This window comes from Leptopilina heterotoma, unplaced genomic scaffold, assembly GCF_015476425.1.
Source record: "Leptopilina heterotoma isolate Lh14 unplaced genomic scaffold, ASM1547642v1 Lhet_60, whole genome shotgun sequence".
Taxonomy (NCBI): domain Eukaryota; kingdom Metazoa; phylum Arthropoda; class Insecta; order Hymenoptera; family Figitidae; genus Leptopilina; species Leptopilina heterotoma.
Genome location: NW_025111138.1, coordinates 7,012,272 through 7,030,100, shown reverse-complemented (window position 1 = coordinate 7,030,100; position 17,829 = coordinate 7,012,272). Strand labels below are relative to the sequence as shown.

The following is a 17,829-nucleotide window of genomic DNA, read 5'->3' as shown; positions in this document are numbered from 1 at the left end:
ATCGAAACGTAAAAATCAAACATATGATTTATTAAATAACAAATTATTATTTATTATTTTATTATTAAAAAATTTATTCTTTTTATTATTTATTTTATTCATTATTGATAAAAAAAAAATTCCAAATACTAAAATTATAAACTAATAAATCTTATTTTTCTTTATATGTTTCAGACAAGTAAGTGAGGATAATAATGCGCAGAGAAAACGTATCGACGGCAAGTCTTTTTTAGAAAATTATTATTATTTACTTTTAAACAAAACATTTTTTCTTTCAGGTTAATAATAATTATTGAAAAAAATTTCCGTTTTAGATTTAAATAATTAAATTTCTTCTGTTTTAAATTATAATTAATTATGCTTTTTAGTCTCAGTTTATAATAACGAAAAATCTTCTATAACAGGTTTGTAATATTTAATAATAATTAATAATAGTTAATTTCATTTCGTCAGTATAATTAATTTTTTTTTTTGTTTCAGGTCCAAAAATTATTAAAATCATTGAAATTATTTTTAATAATAAAATAATTTTTGAATGCGAAGAGAAAAAATAAAATTATTTATTTACGAAAAGATTATTTATTGAAGAAACGACAATCTATTCAATCCAAGTGAAACTGTTTCCTGAGTGTATTAAATATTAGTCCGAAAATAAAGAAAAAGAAGAAAAAATACTTATCGATAAATAAATAAATGAAGACGGAAAGAACAAATAGGAAGGAAAAAAACGGAAAAAAGAAAGAAAGAAAAAATCTGTATGGAAAACAATATGAAAAAAGAAAGAAGAAAATTAAATTTGAAAATTCCCGCGGCGAAGAAAACCTACAGTCGATAAATTTAACTCACATGGTAACTAGCAAGAAATTTTCAATTGTGTCATCTACTGGAACGTGAATCAACTAAAAAGTTTATAGGTGGCCCATGATGGAGGACCACCTTCACATACTTAACCACTAAAAAAATCGAATATGTGCCCTGTCAATCTGTCAACATTCAACAATCGTTTCTTCACATATATTTAGTAATGCTTACTGTGTAAATTATCCGATTGACTATTAAATAAGTAAATTTTCATTTTCGAATCATGAAAATTATTTGTGAATTAAAATTTTCTTCGTTAAATTAAACCTATTGCAATGTGCACTATATTAATGTTGACAACCTAATCGTCAGGATGCTTACGTCAATCTACTTTCACAAATTTAACCTGCTATTACATTACTTATCTTACTTATCAATTCTGCCATTCAATACATATTTGTTGGATAGAATTTGAACTGGAGATCAGTGGGATCAGGTGTCATAATTGACGATGCAAAATAATTCCAAAACCAGAGAGATGTTCATTGTCAGAGCTCTTGAAAAAATTCTCGCCGACAGAGATGTCAAAAGATCACATCTCTCACAACTTAGAAAAGCGTGCGAATCAGCACTTGGTGAGTTTATTAAACAATTGATTGTTTCATTAATTTTGTTGGTTGTTTTTTTTTATCTTTTGTTTCGTTGTTCAATTGATTTTAATTGTCAGTGTCACAAGGCATGTTTTTTTTCTAATAATTTAATTTTAGTTTTAATTAAGTAGTAACAATTTATTTGTTAACAACTAATTAATAATTAACGACTGAGAAATTGTTAATCGACTAATTATTCACTGTTGAATTGTTCACTGAACAATTATTAACTGTCGAATTGTTCACCGACTAATTTAACTATCGAATTGTTAACCGATTAATTATTAACTGATAACTTGTTAACCAACTAATTGTTAACAATCAACTAATGGCTAACAACTAAAAAAATTTATATTTTACAGGCCTTGGATATTGTTACTCTTTCGACTATTTTCAAAAAATGCGCCTTTTTTCGACTTATTTTTAAAAATTGTGACTTTCTCGACTTTTCTTCCAAATATTGCGAGAAACTACCACATTTTTTAGTATAAAAAAATGGAACTTTTCGATTTTTATAGTGTAAAAAAAAACTATAGACAAAAATCTTTCAAAAAATTAGTTATTTTTCCAATTAAATTTTCGAAATATACATTTAAAAAGATTTTTAATAACTGAAATTTTGTAAAATGCAATTGAAAATAATTGACGTTTTCCAATATTTTTATTACAATTTTTGAAAATCAACTTTTGAAGAATTTTAATTGCAAATTTTGAAAATAATTGAATACTTAAAAAATTTTAATGAAAAAAATTTTTAATTACATATTTCCGAAAATATAAATTCATACAAAAAATAATAACATTAAAATTTTTAATGCATTGAAAATCCATTGAATTCTTGCAAAGAATTTTATCAAAAAATTTGAAAATAATTGATATTCTTTGATATTTATTTATGAAGATAATTGAATTCATGCGAAAAATTTTATTCAAATTTTTGAAAATCCTAATTAAATTCTTTTGAAGAATTTTAAAAAATTTTTTTAAAATAATGGAGTTTCTTTAATCATTTTAATTGAAAATTTTTAAAATTAATATTGTATTTTTATGTAGAATTTCTTTCAAGTCTTTAAAATAATCAAGTTTGTTAACAATTGAAATTAATCATTTAATTATTGAATTTTATTATCATTTTTAGAAAATAATTAAATTCTGCTGAGAATTTTATTAAAATGTTTTAAAAAAATTTAATTTATTCAAGAAATTATATTTATTTTGAAGAATTTCTTTAAATTTTTTGAAAATAATGTAGGTTTCTTAATCATTTTAATTGAAAATTTTGAAAATAATTGAATTAAACAAAGAATTTTTTTTCAACTTTTTAAAATAATTGTGTCTGTTAATAATTGCAATTAACAATTTGATTATTGAATTTTATTAAAATTGCATTGAAAATCATTGGATTTATTAGAAGAAGTTTAATATTAATAAAAATAATTTAATTCTTGCCAAGAATTTTACTATTTATAAAAATAATTGAATTGTTTTTTATATGAAAATTTTAGAAAATAATTGAATTCTTTCGAAAAAGTTTGTTAAAAATTGTTAAAAATTCTAATTGCATCTTTTTGTGAAATTTTATTAAAATTCTACAGAAAATAATTGAATTAAACTGCAATTGCAAATTTACAAATAATTGAATTCTCAAAAATTTTAATGAAAAATCGTCAAATGTAAATTTATAAAAATGAAAATTAATTAAAATTAGCTTTTAAAAATTATGTTAAAATTTGAAAAATGTAATTCTTCGAATTTTTCAATATAATTTCTTAAAATTCAATTATTTTCAATTATATATTTCCGAAAATTCAAATTTATAGAAAAAATAATAACATTAAAATTTTTTAGAATTATTTTTAACATTTTTGAGACAACAAGCATGTTCAAAATTTTTAATTAAAATTCTTTTAAGAAATTCAATTATTTTTCAATTTTAATTTTAATTTTAATATAATTGATTTAGAGATGAAGTTTAGTTAAAAATTGTACAAAATAGTTTACATTTTAGAAGGTATTTTTTAGTAATTATAAAATTTTAGGTTTTAAATTGAAATTTTTAAAATTTTATTTCCCGTGGAAAAAACAAATAAGTATTTAAATATTTATTTAATAAAATTATTCAAGTTTCGAATAATTGAATTTAGAAATCAGGATAATCTTAAAGTTCTGAACGTTCAGTTGAACGAAATTTATTTATTCTTTGTTCAAATGAAATATTTCTTACAATAATTTTGCTTTATTGTCAAAAATAATTAATAATAAAGTTTTTAAGTATAAAATTAAAATGTTTAATTTTTATAACAATCAGTAATTTATGGAAATATTTTTAAATAACAAATATTTCGTTCATTTGAACGTTCAAACCTTTGAGAGCATAAATAAGGGAAAAGTGCCAGTGAAATATAAAATAAAATTGTTACACTGCTTAATTAATTTTTTATTTAACATTAAATTAAAAAAAAGTTTTATCTAAAGTACAAATTGTCTTTTATAACTAATTTTGTTTATCGATAAATTCCAGAGGATTTACGGAACGAAATCAAAGATGTCCCAAATTCGCAGAGTGATGAAGCAATTTCGAATGCATTACCCCAACCGAAAAGTGATTCAAGTGTCATTTCGGCGGAAAAATATTTCCTTCCATTTGAATTGGCGTGTCAAAGTAAATCGCCAAGAATTGTTGTCACATCATTGGATTGTTTACAAAAGTTGATAGCGTACGGTCACCTGACGGGCAGTGTTCCAGATTCAACCGATCCAAGTAAATTGCTGATTGTTCGCATTGTGGAGACAATATGTGCATGCTTTATGGGTCCACAGACGGACGAGGGAGTTCAATTACAAATTATCAAAGCCTTGTTGACCGTTATGACAAGTCAACACGTCGAAGTTCACGAGGGAACTGTTCTTCTCACAATTCGCACCGTTTACAATGTTTATCTTGCGTCGAGAAATTTAGTCAATCAAACGACAGCTCGTGCCACTCTCACGCAAATGATTAATGTTATTTTCGCAAGGATGGAGACGCAAGCTGTAAGAAATACAATTTTTAATTTAAATTACAATTTTACGCTTTTCTCTAATTTATATTTTAATTTCTTTTAGTATTAATTTAACTTTTTATTTATTTTAGAGATTCTTTATTCTAAAGTATAAATAACTCGAATATAAATAGAATTTCTAAAATATTTTAGAAATTCTATTTATTTTAGAGTTATTTATACTTTAGAGTTTTATTTCTTTATTTCAAGAGAAATATTTTTAATTTGTTTACCATTTTAGGAGGAGGAGCACATTAAGGCGGAAATGGAGCAACCTGATCAGTCGGGAACTTCGGGGACGGAAACAGAGAGCGAGCAGGTTGTCAATGAGGAGCCGAGTGGAGAGAATGTGCAGGAGTCGCAGATTGTTGTGAAGTCAATTTTAGACGATGTGGTGAATACAATTATTTCTGAGGAGTCACCAATTCCCGTCACTTCGGAAGCAATTAGTTTGGATCAAGTTCCAACCGACGACAATACAGATGAGACAGTCGCCGAAAGTGACAATATAGTAACTGCAAAATTCACTCATGTTCTGCAAAAAGATGCATTTTTGGTTTTCCGCGCACTTTGCAAACTTTCTATGAAACCACTGCCCGATGGAACTCCTGATCCAAAGTAAGAAAAATTAATTTCACAGAATAAAGTTCAGTTTAAATAACAAATGCAGGGTTGCCACAGGTCAGGAAATTCAGGAAAAAGACAGGGAAAGTAGAATTGGTCAGAGAAATCAAGAAAAAGTCTGGGATTTTTATTAAAATTACTGGAAAAAATTAAATTTTGAGAATTCAAAAGAAATTTCTGAATTTTTTTGTCTTTTTTGTTTGTCTCATAAACTATGAAATTACCACGAATTCTAATACAGAACCTTCAAATTTATCTATTTCTGACAATAATTTCTTTCTAAATAACTTAATTCTTAATATCATAAAATTATTACTTAGAAATTATTTAATGAATAATTTTACTTAAATATTTCAAAATTAATTCAATTTTAAAAGAGTTGCGTTTACAATTTTCATAAATAGGTGAACTTCAAAAGGTTTCAATTTCAAATTTTAGAAAATTTCAATTTTGAATGAATTTAATTAGAAAATTTCAAGAACTTCGATTTTTGAAAAATTTTAATAAATCAAATTCTTCTGAAATATAAGTTAAATTTTTTAATAAATATATTTAATTAATCATTAAAAATAATGGATTTATAGCTAAGAATTTTAGTGTAAACACTAAAAAAATTGAATTTTTTATAAGTTACAAATGATTGCAGAAATTCAATTGTTTTCAAAAATCATAAAATTCTTATCACAAAATTTAATTATGTTCATAATTTTAAAAAAATCTCGTCAAATTACCAATATTATCTCTATAAATAATAATCAATTCTTCTCCAAAATTTAATTATAGGTATTTTTAGAAATTTTAACAAAATTCTTGGCAAAATTTCAATTATTTTCAAAAAATTTTTTCATAAATAATAAAAATTTCAGAAGAATTCAATTATTTACCAATTTTTTAATAACTTCTTCGCAATAATTCAATTATGATAAAAAATTAAAAAAATTTCTAATATCTTTAAAAATAATAAATTCTTCTCCAAAATCCAATTATTTAAAAAAAATTTGATAAAATACTATGCAAACATTTAATTATTTTCATAAATAATAAAAACTTCACATGAATTCAATTATTTACAAATTTTTTTTATAAATTTCTTCTCAATAATTCAATTATGTTCAAAAATTAAAAATAATTCTTGTCGAAATTTCAAATATCTTTAAAAATAATAAAATTCATCTCCGAAATTGAATTATTTAAAAAAAATTTGATAAAATTCTATGCAAAGATTTAATTATTTTCATAAATAATTAAAATTTCTCAGAAATTCAAATTATTTACAAATTTTTTCACAATAATTAACTCATCGTAGAATTTCAATTATTTTTAATACAATTTTAATGGAACTTATCAAAAAATGAATTTATTCTTAAAGAATTTTTTAAAATTCGTCAAAAGAATTCAATTATTTATAAATTTGTTGATAAAATTCTTTATGAAAATTCAATTTTAATAAACATTCAATTATTATTTAATAAATTATTTATTTTTGAAGTTAAATAATTGAATTCTCCTAGAATTTTTAAATAAAAATTGATTTAAAAATGAATTTTAGTTAAAATTTTAGATAATAATTGAATATTAAAAAAGCATTGTATCATGGATTTTTAGAAATAATTGAATTTTGAAAAGGTTTTGAAATAAAATCTTTGAAAATTTGAATTTTTCATTCTTTTAACTAACAATTATATAGAAATAATTTTTTAGAAAAAAATCAATTGAATTTTTTTTAAATTATTTGAAGTTTTTATTTTGTAATGTATACTTAATTAATTTTAATGACCTAGATATTAATTGGAATTCTTCTAGCAATAGTTTGGGACCAGTAAAAAAATTTTTGACTAACAATTGTTAGTAAACAGAAGATAAAGTTCGTTAAAAAAATAATTTTTTATCTTCTGCTGATTATCAGCTGTGGTTACTTTTTATGAACTGTGAATTAAATTAATTTTGATGACCTAGATATTAATTGGAATTGTTCTAGCAATAGTTTGGGACCGGTAAAAAATATTTTGACTAACAATTGTTAGTAAACAGAAGATAAAGTTCGCTCAGAAAATAATTTTTCATCTTCTGCTGATTATCGGCTGTGGTTACTTTTTAAGAATTGTGAATTAAATTAATTGTGATGACCCAGATAATTTAAATCTAATTTCTAATATAGTTTTTACTTCAATTTTTATTTGTTGTTTTGATTTTAATTTTTAATTTAGTTTTTACTTTAATTTTAATTTTTTTGTTTTTACTTTAATCTTTAATTTAATTTTGTCTTTAATTTTTTAATTGAAATTGTAATTCAGTTGATAAATAAAATATTTTATTAAAAATTGTTACAGATCTCACGAGCTACGATCAAAAATATTGTCACTACAATTGCTCTTGGGTATATTGCAAAATGCGGGACCAATATTGAGATCGAATGAAATGTTTGTTATTGCAATTAAGCAGTATTTGTGTGTTGCTTTATCGAAGAATGGCGTTTCTTCAGTACCTGAAGTTTTTGAATTGTCCTTGGCGTTATTCCTTGCATTGCTAGCACGTTTTAAGGTACATTTAAAAATGCAGATTGAAGTATTTTTCAAGGAGATTTTCATGAATATACTCGAAACATCAAGCAGTTCCTTTGAACATAAATGGATGGTGATACATGCACTGACTCGTATTTGTGCCGATGCGCAAAGTGTCGTTGATATTTACGTAAACTATGACTGTGATCTATCGGCTGCTAATTTATTTGAAAGGTTTGTTTTATTTTCTAAATCATTTCATTATTGTATGAAAAATTCGGATTAAAATTATTAAATTGTTTAGTTTTAATTAAAATTACAATTAATTTTGTTTAATTTTAATTCAAATTCAAATTAAATTGTTGAATTTAAATTAAAATTTAATTGTTGAATTTTAATTAAAATTTAATTGTTGAATTTTAATTTAAATTTAATTGTTAAATTTTAATTTAAATTAAATTAATTAAAATTTGAATTAATTTCGATTGTGATTTTCAGGCTGGTTAATGACTTATCGAAGATAGCGCAAGGTCGACATGCCCTGGAGCTTGGCGCGTCTCCGAATCAGGAGAAATCGATGAGAATACGAGGTCTCGAGTGCTTGGTGTCGATTTTGAAGTGTATGGTCGAATGGAGTCGTGATCTCTACGTGAATCCCAGTATTCCCGCTGAACAACAATTGCCAACGGAGCCGCCTGATCCTCCGCTCGATCCACCTTTGCCACGTTATGGAAGTGCCGGTAGTTTGTCGTCCGCAAATTCTAGTCTCGTAGGAAATAAGGAAGTTCCCGATTCTCCGGAGCAATACGAGGTACAAAAACATCAGAAAGAAGTTTGGGAAGCTGGTATTGAAATGTAAGTTTTATTTGGAACAATTTTTTTTATCGTTATTTATTAACTTAAAGCAAATGATTTTTAATTTATTTTTTTTTCCAAAAGATTTAATCGTAAACCAAGTAAAGGAATCCAGTATCTTCAGGAACAAGGTCGTTTGGGAACATCGCCGACTGATGTGGCGAGATGGCTACACGTCGATGAGCGTCTCGATAAAACTGCAATTGGAGATTTCCTCGGTGATCATAATCATAATGTAGTTATGTACAGTTATATAGATCAAATGGATTTTGCGAAGCGAGAATTAGTCAATGCTCTTAGATATTTTTTGGAAGGATTTCGACTGCCGGGTGAAGCTCAAAAAATCGATCGGCTAATGGAGAAATTTGCCAGTCGATACTGCGAGTGTAATCCCAAGTATGTATTTTTAATTAAATACACTATTTCTGTCTATTTAAAAGAAAAACTTTAAAATTTCATCGTTTTTTGAAGAATTTTTTTCTATTCGATAAAATGACTCGAAATAACTAATTGTAAGTCGGAAAATAAATTTTTTTATTTCTTTTACAGTAATGGTCTGTTTACTAGTGCCGATACTGTCTATGTTCTCGGTTTTTCAATTATTATGCTCACTACAGATTTGCATTCACCTCAGGTCAAAAACAAAATGACCAAAGAGCAATACATCAAACTAAATCGACGAATTAGTGATAATGAAGATTTACCAGAGGAGTACTTGTCGAAAATCTACGACCAAATTGCGGGCAATGAAATCAAAATGAAATCGAATCCAAATAGACTTGGGAAACAAGGTGTTTATGATTTAAATATTATGTTTAAATGTTTATGATTTAAATATTTTAATTTATTTTATCAAAATTAAAATATAGTTAATAAATTATTAATAGTTAATAGTTAATAATAGTTAATAGTTAATAATAGTTCATCATTATTTTTGTATTCTCTAAATATTGAATAAAATAACAATTCTTTTATTGTTACAGTTATTTCTAGTGAAAAGAAACGGAGACTTTTGTGGAATATGGAAATGGAAGTGATCTCAACGGCAGCAAAGAATTTAATGGAGTCGGTTAGTCACGTTCAAGCGCCATTCACCACGGCAAAACATCTCGAACATGTTCGTCCAATGTTTAAAATTGCGTGGACACCATTCCTGGCAGCTTTCAGTGTTGGTCTTCAAGATTGTGATGATCCTGAAATTGCCTCTTTGTGTTTAGACGGTATTCGATGCGCAATTAGAATCGCTTGTATTTTCCACATGACGGTGAGTTTTTTTTAACCAAATTAGTTAGTTAAATTAAATATTAAATATTTATTAGTAGTAGTTTTTTTAAGAAAATTATTCATATGTTAATATTATTAATAGGCTTCGGACATTTAAATTTTTTCGACTCTTTCGACTGATTTTCAAAAATTGAGACTTTTTCGACTTCTTTTTCCAAATATTGCAGCAAAATAACACATTTTCTTTGGAAAAATTCAATTTGTTTCAAATTTTTATAGTGTGAAAAATTAGAATAGACAAATCTTTCAAGAAGTATTTTTGAATAATTTTTAAAATGAAATTTTCGAAATATACAATTAAAAAAAATTGTGAATAATTGAAATTTTGTAGAATTTAATTGAAATAATTGATTTTTTCAAGTATTTTATTACAAATTTTGGAAAATCGACTTTTGATGAATTTTAATTGCAAATTTTGAAAATAATTAAATTTTCAAAAATTTTAATGAAAAATCGTCAAGTGTAAATTCATAAAAATGAAAATTAATTAAAATTAGCTTTTAAAAATTATGTTAAAATATTTTTGAAAAATGTAATTCTTCGAATTTTTTAAAATTCAATTATTTTCAATATTTTCAATTATATATTTCCGAAAATGCAAATTCATAGAAAAAATGATAACATTAAAATTTTTTAGAATTATTTTGAACATTTTTGAGACAACAAATAAAAAAATTGAATTTTTGTAATTAAAGAATTGAATTCTCAAAGAAGTTTCGGAAAATTATTTAAAATAATCGATTTATAGATGAAGTTTAGTTAAAAATTGAAGAAAATAATTGAATTGCATTTTAAAGTCGATCCGAGGCCTGTATTAATTATTAAAAAAACAATTGGATTTTATTTTTAATTGCAGTTGGAACGTGATGCGTATGTACAAGCTTTGGCGAGATTCACTCTCTTGACGGCAAATTCGCCCATAACGGAAATGAAATCAAAGAATATAGATACAATAAAAACGTTAATAACTGTCGCGCACACGGACGGAAATTACCTTGGCAGCTCTTGGCTCGATGTCGTCAAATGCATATCGCAATTGGAGCTCGCTCAATTAATTGGAACTGGAGTGCGACCTCAACTTCTGGGACCTCCCTCGAAGCCTCATTTTCAATCGCCACTCGCTAATCTCACGAGTTTAAGTTACAATAATTCTAATCAGTCCAATAGTTTAAATCTCAGTTCTCTAGATCGTAAGTAATTAATTACAGTTAATTTTATTTCCTTCTTTTAATTCCTGAACTTTAATTTCTTTTCTGCAATCAAAACGATAATTATTTTCTGGGCGAAATAAATAATAATTAGTGACATTTTGATCTCGAAAACACCAAATAAGACGTCGAGAATTTTGGAGACATTTTTTAATTTATTCTAATTTGGATATTTAATTTTTTCAGCGAGCGTAAAGGAGTCAATCGGCGAGACAAGTTCGCAGAGCGTTGTCGTGGCAGTGGATAGAATATTTACTGGTTCAACCAGATTGGACGGCGATGCAATTGTGGAATTTGTCAAGGCACTCTGTCAAGTATCACTGGAAGAATTGGCGCATCCAATGCAACCGCGAATGTTTTCATTGACAAAAATAGTTGAAATTTCCTACTACAATATGGGACGTATTAGATTGCAATGGTCACGAATTTGGCAAGTAATTGGCGAGCATTTTGATCGTGTCGGCTGTAGTCCTCGACAGGATATCTCATTTTTTGCCGTCGATTCATTGAGACAATTGGCAACGAAATTCATTGAGAAAGGTGAATTTGCAAATTTCCGATTTCAAAAGGATTTTCTCAGGCCTTTCGAGCATATAATGAAGAAGAATCGTTCGCCAATTATTCGCGATATGGTTGTCAGATGTGTTGCACAAATTGTACATTCACAAGCGCCGAATATACGATCAGGTTGGAAGAATATATTCAGCGTTTTTCATCATGCGGCGAGTGATCGTGATGAGTCGGTTGTTGAGCTTGCCTTCTCTATGACTGGAAAAATTATCAGTGAGTTTCTTCTTTGTCTAATTCTAGTAGAGATTAAATTCTATGTTCTAATAGATATTAGAACACAATTACTTATACTATTACTAAACCTTATTTATATTCTTGTTTTGTTAATATAATATTATTTGTCCAAATAAAAATATAAATCCTAATAACAATTAGGGGATTTTTGGAAAAAGAATTCTAAAGTAATTAAACCTTTTTTCGCAGATGAATTGTACGCTGAAGATTTTAGCATCATGGTAGATTCATTTCAAGATGCGGTTAAGTGCCTAAGTGAATTCGCCTGTAATGCGTCATTTCCTGACACAAGTATGGAAGCGATAAGACTGATTCGATCTTGTGCCTGTTATATCGATATGAATCCGAATATGTTCGCTGAAGGTATGATGGATGATAATGGAATGGTGTCTGAAGATGATCGAGCTTGGGTGAGAATTTTCAATCAATAAACATGAAATAACTATTTTGATTTTAAAATTTAGTTAATTTTTTATATTTTTTTCCGCAGCATTTGAATTTATTTTGTAACTATAGCAAATGTTACGCTTGCGGAACGTAATATTCAATTTCTTATTATTATGGAAATTACAAAATTTTTTATTTTCAAATATAAATTTTTGAATAATTTCATAATCAAAATTTTAAAAAAATTCTTAAATAATTAATTATTATTGTTTATATTTTCAAAAATCTTTCTTCCGAAGAATGTTATTATTTATGAAAATAATTGAATTCTTCAGATGAATTCAGTTATTTTTATAAATAATACAATTTTTTGCAAAAATTCAATTATTTTCAACAAAAGTTTAATAAATCCTTAGAGCAATTCAATTATTTTTTAAAATAGTAAAATATTTGCAAACTTTAAATTATTATTATCAATAAAATTCCCCAAAAGAATTCAATTTTTTTCTTAATTCGTTATAAAATTTTCCTAAAGAATCCAATTATTATTTTCAAAAATTTCAATAAAATTCTCCCTAAAAATTCAATTATCTTCATAAAAAATTAAATTCTTTGAAAATTTTAATTATTTTCATTTATAATAAAATTCTTCGGAGGATTTAAATTATTTTCAAAAATTTTAATAAAGTTCTTCCTGAAAATTCAATTATTTTCAATAGCTATGAAATTCTTTTCAAAAATTCAATTATTTTTCATAAAATTTTAATTTAATTTCTCGAAAGAATTTTAATTTTCCTCGAAGCAATTAAATTATTGTCACTAACTTTTAATAAAATTCTTAGCAAGAATTTAATTATTTTCATAAAAAATAAAATTGTTTGCAAGTTTTCAATTATTTTCATTAATAATAAAATTCTTCTGAGAATTTAAATTCTTTTCAAAAATTTCAATCAAATTCTACGCAAGAATTCAATTATCTTCATAAAAAAAATTCTTTTGAAAATTTCAATTATTTTCTTAAATAATAAAATTTCTTTTAAAAATTCAATTATTGTTAAAAATTTAAATCAAATTCGTCGGAAAAATTCAATTATTTTTGATACAATTTCAATTTAATTTCTCAAAAGAATTTTAATTTTCTTCTAAGCAATTTAATTATTGTCGCAAAATTTCTATAAAATTCTTGGTAAAAATATCTTCATAAAAAATAAAATTCTTTTGAAGATTTCAATTATTTTTCATTAATAATAAAATTCTTCAGAGGATTTCAATTATTTTCAAAAAATTTAATAAAATTTTTTCCAAGAATTCAATTATCCGTATAAAAAATAAAATTCTTTGCAAGTTTTCAATTATTTTTCATTAATAATAAAATTCTTCGGAGGATTTCAATTATTTTCAAAAATTTTAATAAAAGTCTTCCTGAAAATTCAATTATCTTCATAAAAAATAACATTCTTTTTAAGATGTCAATTATTATTTTAAATAATAAAATTCTTCAAAGGATTTAAATTATTTTTGTAAATTTTAATAAAATTCTTCGCAAGAATTCAATTATCTTTATAAAAATTAAAAATCTTTTAAAGATTTTAATTATTTTCGTTAATAATAAAATTCTTCAAAGGATTTCAATTATTTTCAAAAATTTGAAACAAATTTGTGTCAAGAATTTAATTTTTTTCATAAATAATTGAATTCCTTACAGAATTTCAATTATTTTCCAAAATTTGAAACATATTCTTGTCAAGAAACCCTTTCGAAGTAAAATTCATCCCAAAAATTAAACTATTTTTTATAAATAATAAAATTCTCCTGAGGAATTCAATTCTTTTCTATACTATTTTAATAAACTTCAAAAACCGAATATTTCATTATAATTATTAACAAAATTAATATTCAATAAATTAAAGAAATGTTTTGAAAGAATTCAATTATAGTTCAAACTTTTAATAGCATCTATTCTTCGAAAGAATTTAATTATTTTCTATATTTCAATAAAATTCCTTGAAAGAATTAAATTATTTTAGAAAATTGTAATAATATTCTGAGAAGAATTCAATTATTTACAAAAATTTTAAGAAAATTCAATAAGTAATTGTTAAATTTCAATTATTAAGAATTGCGATTATTTTAAAAACTTGAAAGAATTTGTTCAAATTGATTGTTCAATCAAAATCATTAAACTACTAATTGTAAGATTATTTTATTTCAATATGAAATTAATTTGTTTTATGTATTTATAGGTGAGAGGTTGGTTCCCCTTATTATTCGAATTATCGTGCGTCGTTAGCAGATGTAAATTAGATGTCAGAACGAGAGCGTTGACTGTACTTTTCGAAGTTGTCAAAACCCATGGTTTGTCTTTTAAACCACATTGGTGGAAAGATTTGTTCCAAGTTCTCTTTAGGATATTCGATAATATGAAATTACCCGAGCAACATACAGAGGTAAATTATTAATTTTTCATGTATTTAAAAATTTTCTGATATAAATTTCGAACAGAATTTGTTAAAATTGAAGAAAAACAAAGTTAACAAAGTTAACAAAGTGAAGTATTTGAGAGCAATAGATTATAATTTATTTCTCTCAAATAGTTCACTTTATTAACAAGAGTAATGTAGTTAACTTAGTTGACAATATTAAGATTAATTAATTTGGAGGAAGATTTCTCCAAAAATTTACATTTTGATCAACAATGAAAATTTCTAGTTTAGTTGATAAGAAAGAAAAAGAAATTAGAGGAAGAAAGAAATGAAGGAAATTTGTTAAAAAAGTAAATACTTTTGTAGAAAGCTGAATGGATGACAACGACGTGTAATCATGCACTCTACGCAATAGTCGATGTCTTCTCGCAATTTTACGAGATTCTCGGACCCATTCTCCTTGAGCAATTGTACTCCCAACTATTATGGTGTGTTCAACAAGACAATGAACAATTGGCACGATCAGGAACAAATTGTCTCGAGAATTTAGTCATCAGTAATGGAATAAAATTTGACGAACAAACGTGGGATAAAACGTGTCGTTGTGTCTTTGATATTTTTGAAAGTACCCTGCCAAATGCACTGCTCACGTGGAAACCACAATCACCGAACAAGGAATCAGATCTCGATGTAATCACCGGTGATTCCGATCATGTAGGCATCCTGAAGAGAAGTAACAGTAATCAGAGTCTAACGAACGGTGAGAATCATCGAACGAAAATTTTCTCCGCCCTACTCATCAAGTGTGTCGTGCAATTGGAATTAATCCAAACAATTGACAATGTCGTCTTTTATCCGGCCACCTCGAGAAAAGAGGATCAGGAGAATCTTGCTCTAGCTCAAGCTGACATGATGAATCATAAATCAAGCGAATTAGGCGGCAGTAATGGCGGTGATCAACAGAAAGAGGAACAGGGCATGTACTGTTCATTGACGGCAAATCATCTTCTGCGACTTGTCGAGTGTCTCTTGAAATCGCATCGTTTCGCGAAAAATTTCAATTCCAATCACGAGCAACGAAATGTCCTTTGGAAGGCGGGATTTCGTGGCAATGTGAAACCAAGTCTCATGAAACAAGAGACACAATCTTTAGCCTGTGCTTTACGAATTCTTTTCAAAATGTACAGTGACGAAGCGCACAGAAACGATTGGTCAAAAGTTGAAAATCGTCTCGAGGAAGTGGCGCGCGAGGCTTTGGATTATTTCCTCGCACTCTCAACCGAAGCGCATCGTGACGCATGGACGCCAATTCTCCTTCTCCTACTAACGAGAATATTGAAAATGTCCGACAATCGTTTTGCAGTGCACGCATCAAATTGTTATCTATTGCTATGCGAAGTTATGTGCTTCGATCTTAAACCTGAATTAAGATCTGTTCTGCGAAGGTTTTTCCTTAGGCTTGGTCCTGTTTTCAGAATTACACAGCAATAGTTAATAACTAAACGGTAATAATGTCAACTATTTGGTACTTTGCTTGAAAACGCAAGTGTGAACGCAAGGAATTGTACTTTAAAATTGTATCATTCTATACATATTATATATTATTACAATATTATACATACACAATTTATTTGAAAAGAAAAAAAAAACCACAGAGTAGTGAATTATTATAAATATATATAATTATTGTAACTTCGGTATCGAAGAATGCGTGAAAGTAGTAATTTTATTTCTTATATATACATATATAAATAGGGAATTATGTTTTTCAATTTATAGTACTGGAGGAATGTGTTACATTGTACATTTGTACTCGACTAGATGTTTATTCTCGTTTAAAATAATTTATGGCGCCTATTTTATTATAAGTTTAGTGCGATCTGATTTTAATAAATTTTTTTTGGTTCCAAACCAAATTACAAATGTTAAAATCTTGATTCAATTAATTGTAGAATTTATATTTACAAAATTGTGTTATATTTGTGACGCGATCTTAAAAAAGGAAACTAAGAAGAAAAAAATGTATCGGTTGTTTGTAATTTTGAAAATGATAATACACAAAAGGATTCAACTCTTGATAAATAAACCACTGATGTTTAAGTCTATTACATCCAAAATCATTTTAAAACACTACTTTTAGTTTTACGCAATAAAGCAGAAAATTTTAATTAAGGTAAAAATAACACAAATAAAACCTTAAAATGATTTGCTTCTTAAGTGTCTTTCTTCGGAGAGCGTCACATTTATAGAATATTAATTTACATTACAATTTATTTAGAAATTAAGTTAGAAATTTTTTTATAAATATATTTTAAATCTTTCATTCTTCTTAAATATTATATTTATATTTTGATTTATTTTTCGATCTATATGTAAAAAATAATTCTTGATTTTTTACTTTCAACCGTTTTTACATTTCTTTTTGACATGAAATCAAGAAATATTTTCGTTATAGGGTCAAAACATTACATTTCGAATAAAGTCGTCGCCGACTAATTTAAAAAAATAATATTTTGCAAAAATTGTTTACTTAGAAGGTATGAAAATCACGAAATGAATAGAACTTTATGAAAATTTTACATTTATTGTAAAATGTGAATTTAATGTGCTTATGAGATGCTAAAAACTGTAAATTTTTCAGCTAGTAGAAAATAATCAAAGAAAATATACAATTCAGGAAAAAAATGTAAAGAAAATTATTGGATTTTAACAACAATGACTAAATTGAATATAATAAATTGATATAAATATTTAAAGATATGAAATAATAGATAATATCAAAATTTTCTTGTCAAATAATCTTAATTTTTTTATTTTTATCCTTAATTTATTCCACTTTCTCATATAGTTAATGGATAAAAATCGCAAAATTAGGATATTTGACAGGTAAACTTTGTAATAATATTTTATCTATAATTTCATATCTTTAAGTATTTATGTTAATTTAGAATATTTAATTTAATCACTGTTGATAAAAACTAATATTCTTTTTTTGATTTTTGAATTTTTTCAACTGAATTCCTCCAAAGAATTTTATAACTTATAAAAATAATTCAATTCGTCCGACGAATTTAAAAAAAAAATTTGGGAAAGTAATTGAATTGTTTCGATGAGTTTCATTAAATTTTTTTAAGATAATAATTAAATTCTTTCAAGAAATTTAATTAAAAATAAATTGAAAATAATTAACTTTTAATAATTTTATCAAAATTTTTGAAATAATTTAATTCTTCTGAAAGAATTTTTGGAAA

The 17,829-nt window shown here is 25.4% G+C and overlaps 1 protein-coding gene across 1 annotated transcript; it reads left to right on the top strand.

The window, feature by feature from the left end:
* Nucleotides 1-787: 787 nt before the first annotated feature.
* On the top strand, nucleotides 788-16,509 carry LOC122509283 (brefeldin A-inhibited guanine nucleotide-exchange protein 2). Its single transcript, XM_043623222.1, has 13 exons — nucleotides 788-1,436; nucleotides 3,973-4,484; nucleotides 4,734-5,110; nucleotides 7,447-7,851; nucleotides 8,116-8,472; nucleotides 8,557-8,868; nucleotides 9,022-9,263; nucleotides 9,456-9,736; nucleotides 10,613-10,946; nucleotides 11,151-11,747; nucleotides 11,958-12,178; nucleotides 14,399-14,602; nucleotides 14,945-16,509. Exons 1-13 carry the CDS (start codon nucleotides 1,313-1,315, stop codon nucleotides 16,067-16,069), a joined length of 5,091 nt encoding a protein of 1,696 aa, XP_043479157.1. The 5' UTR covers nucleotides 788-1,312; the 3' UTR covers nucleotides 16,070-16,509.
* The last annotated feature ends 1,320 nt before the right edge of the window (nucleotides 16,510-17,829 follow it).

Bases quoted from the DNA above. Each gene is read 5' to 3' on its own strand.
- LOC122509283 (XM_043623222.1), top strand. From the start codon at position 1,313: ATGCAAAATAATTCCAAAACCAGAGAGATGTTCATTGTCAGAGCTCTT. The intron at 9,737-10,612 runs GTGAGTTTTTTT...TTTTAATTGCAG, and splicing joins CTTGTATTTTCCACATGACG to TTGGAACGTGATGCGTATGT. The intron at 14,603-14,944 runs GTAAATTATTAA...ATACTTTTGTAG, and splicing joins TACCCGAGCAACATACAGAG to AAAGCTGAATGGATGACAAC.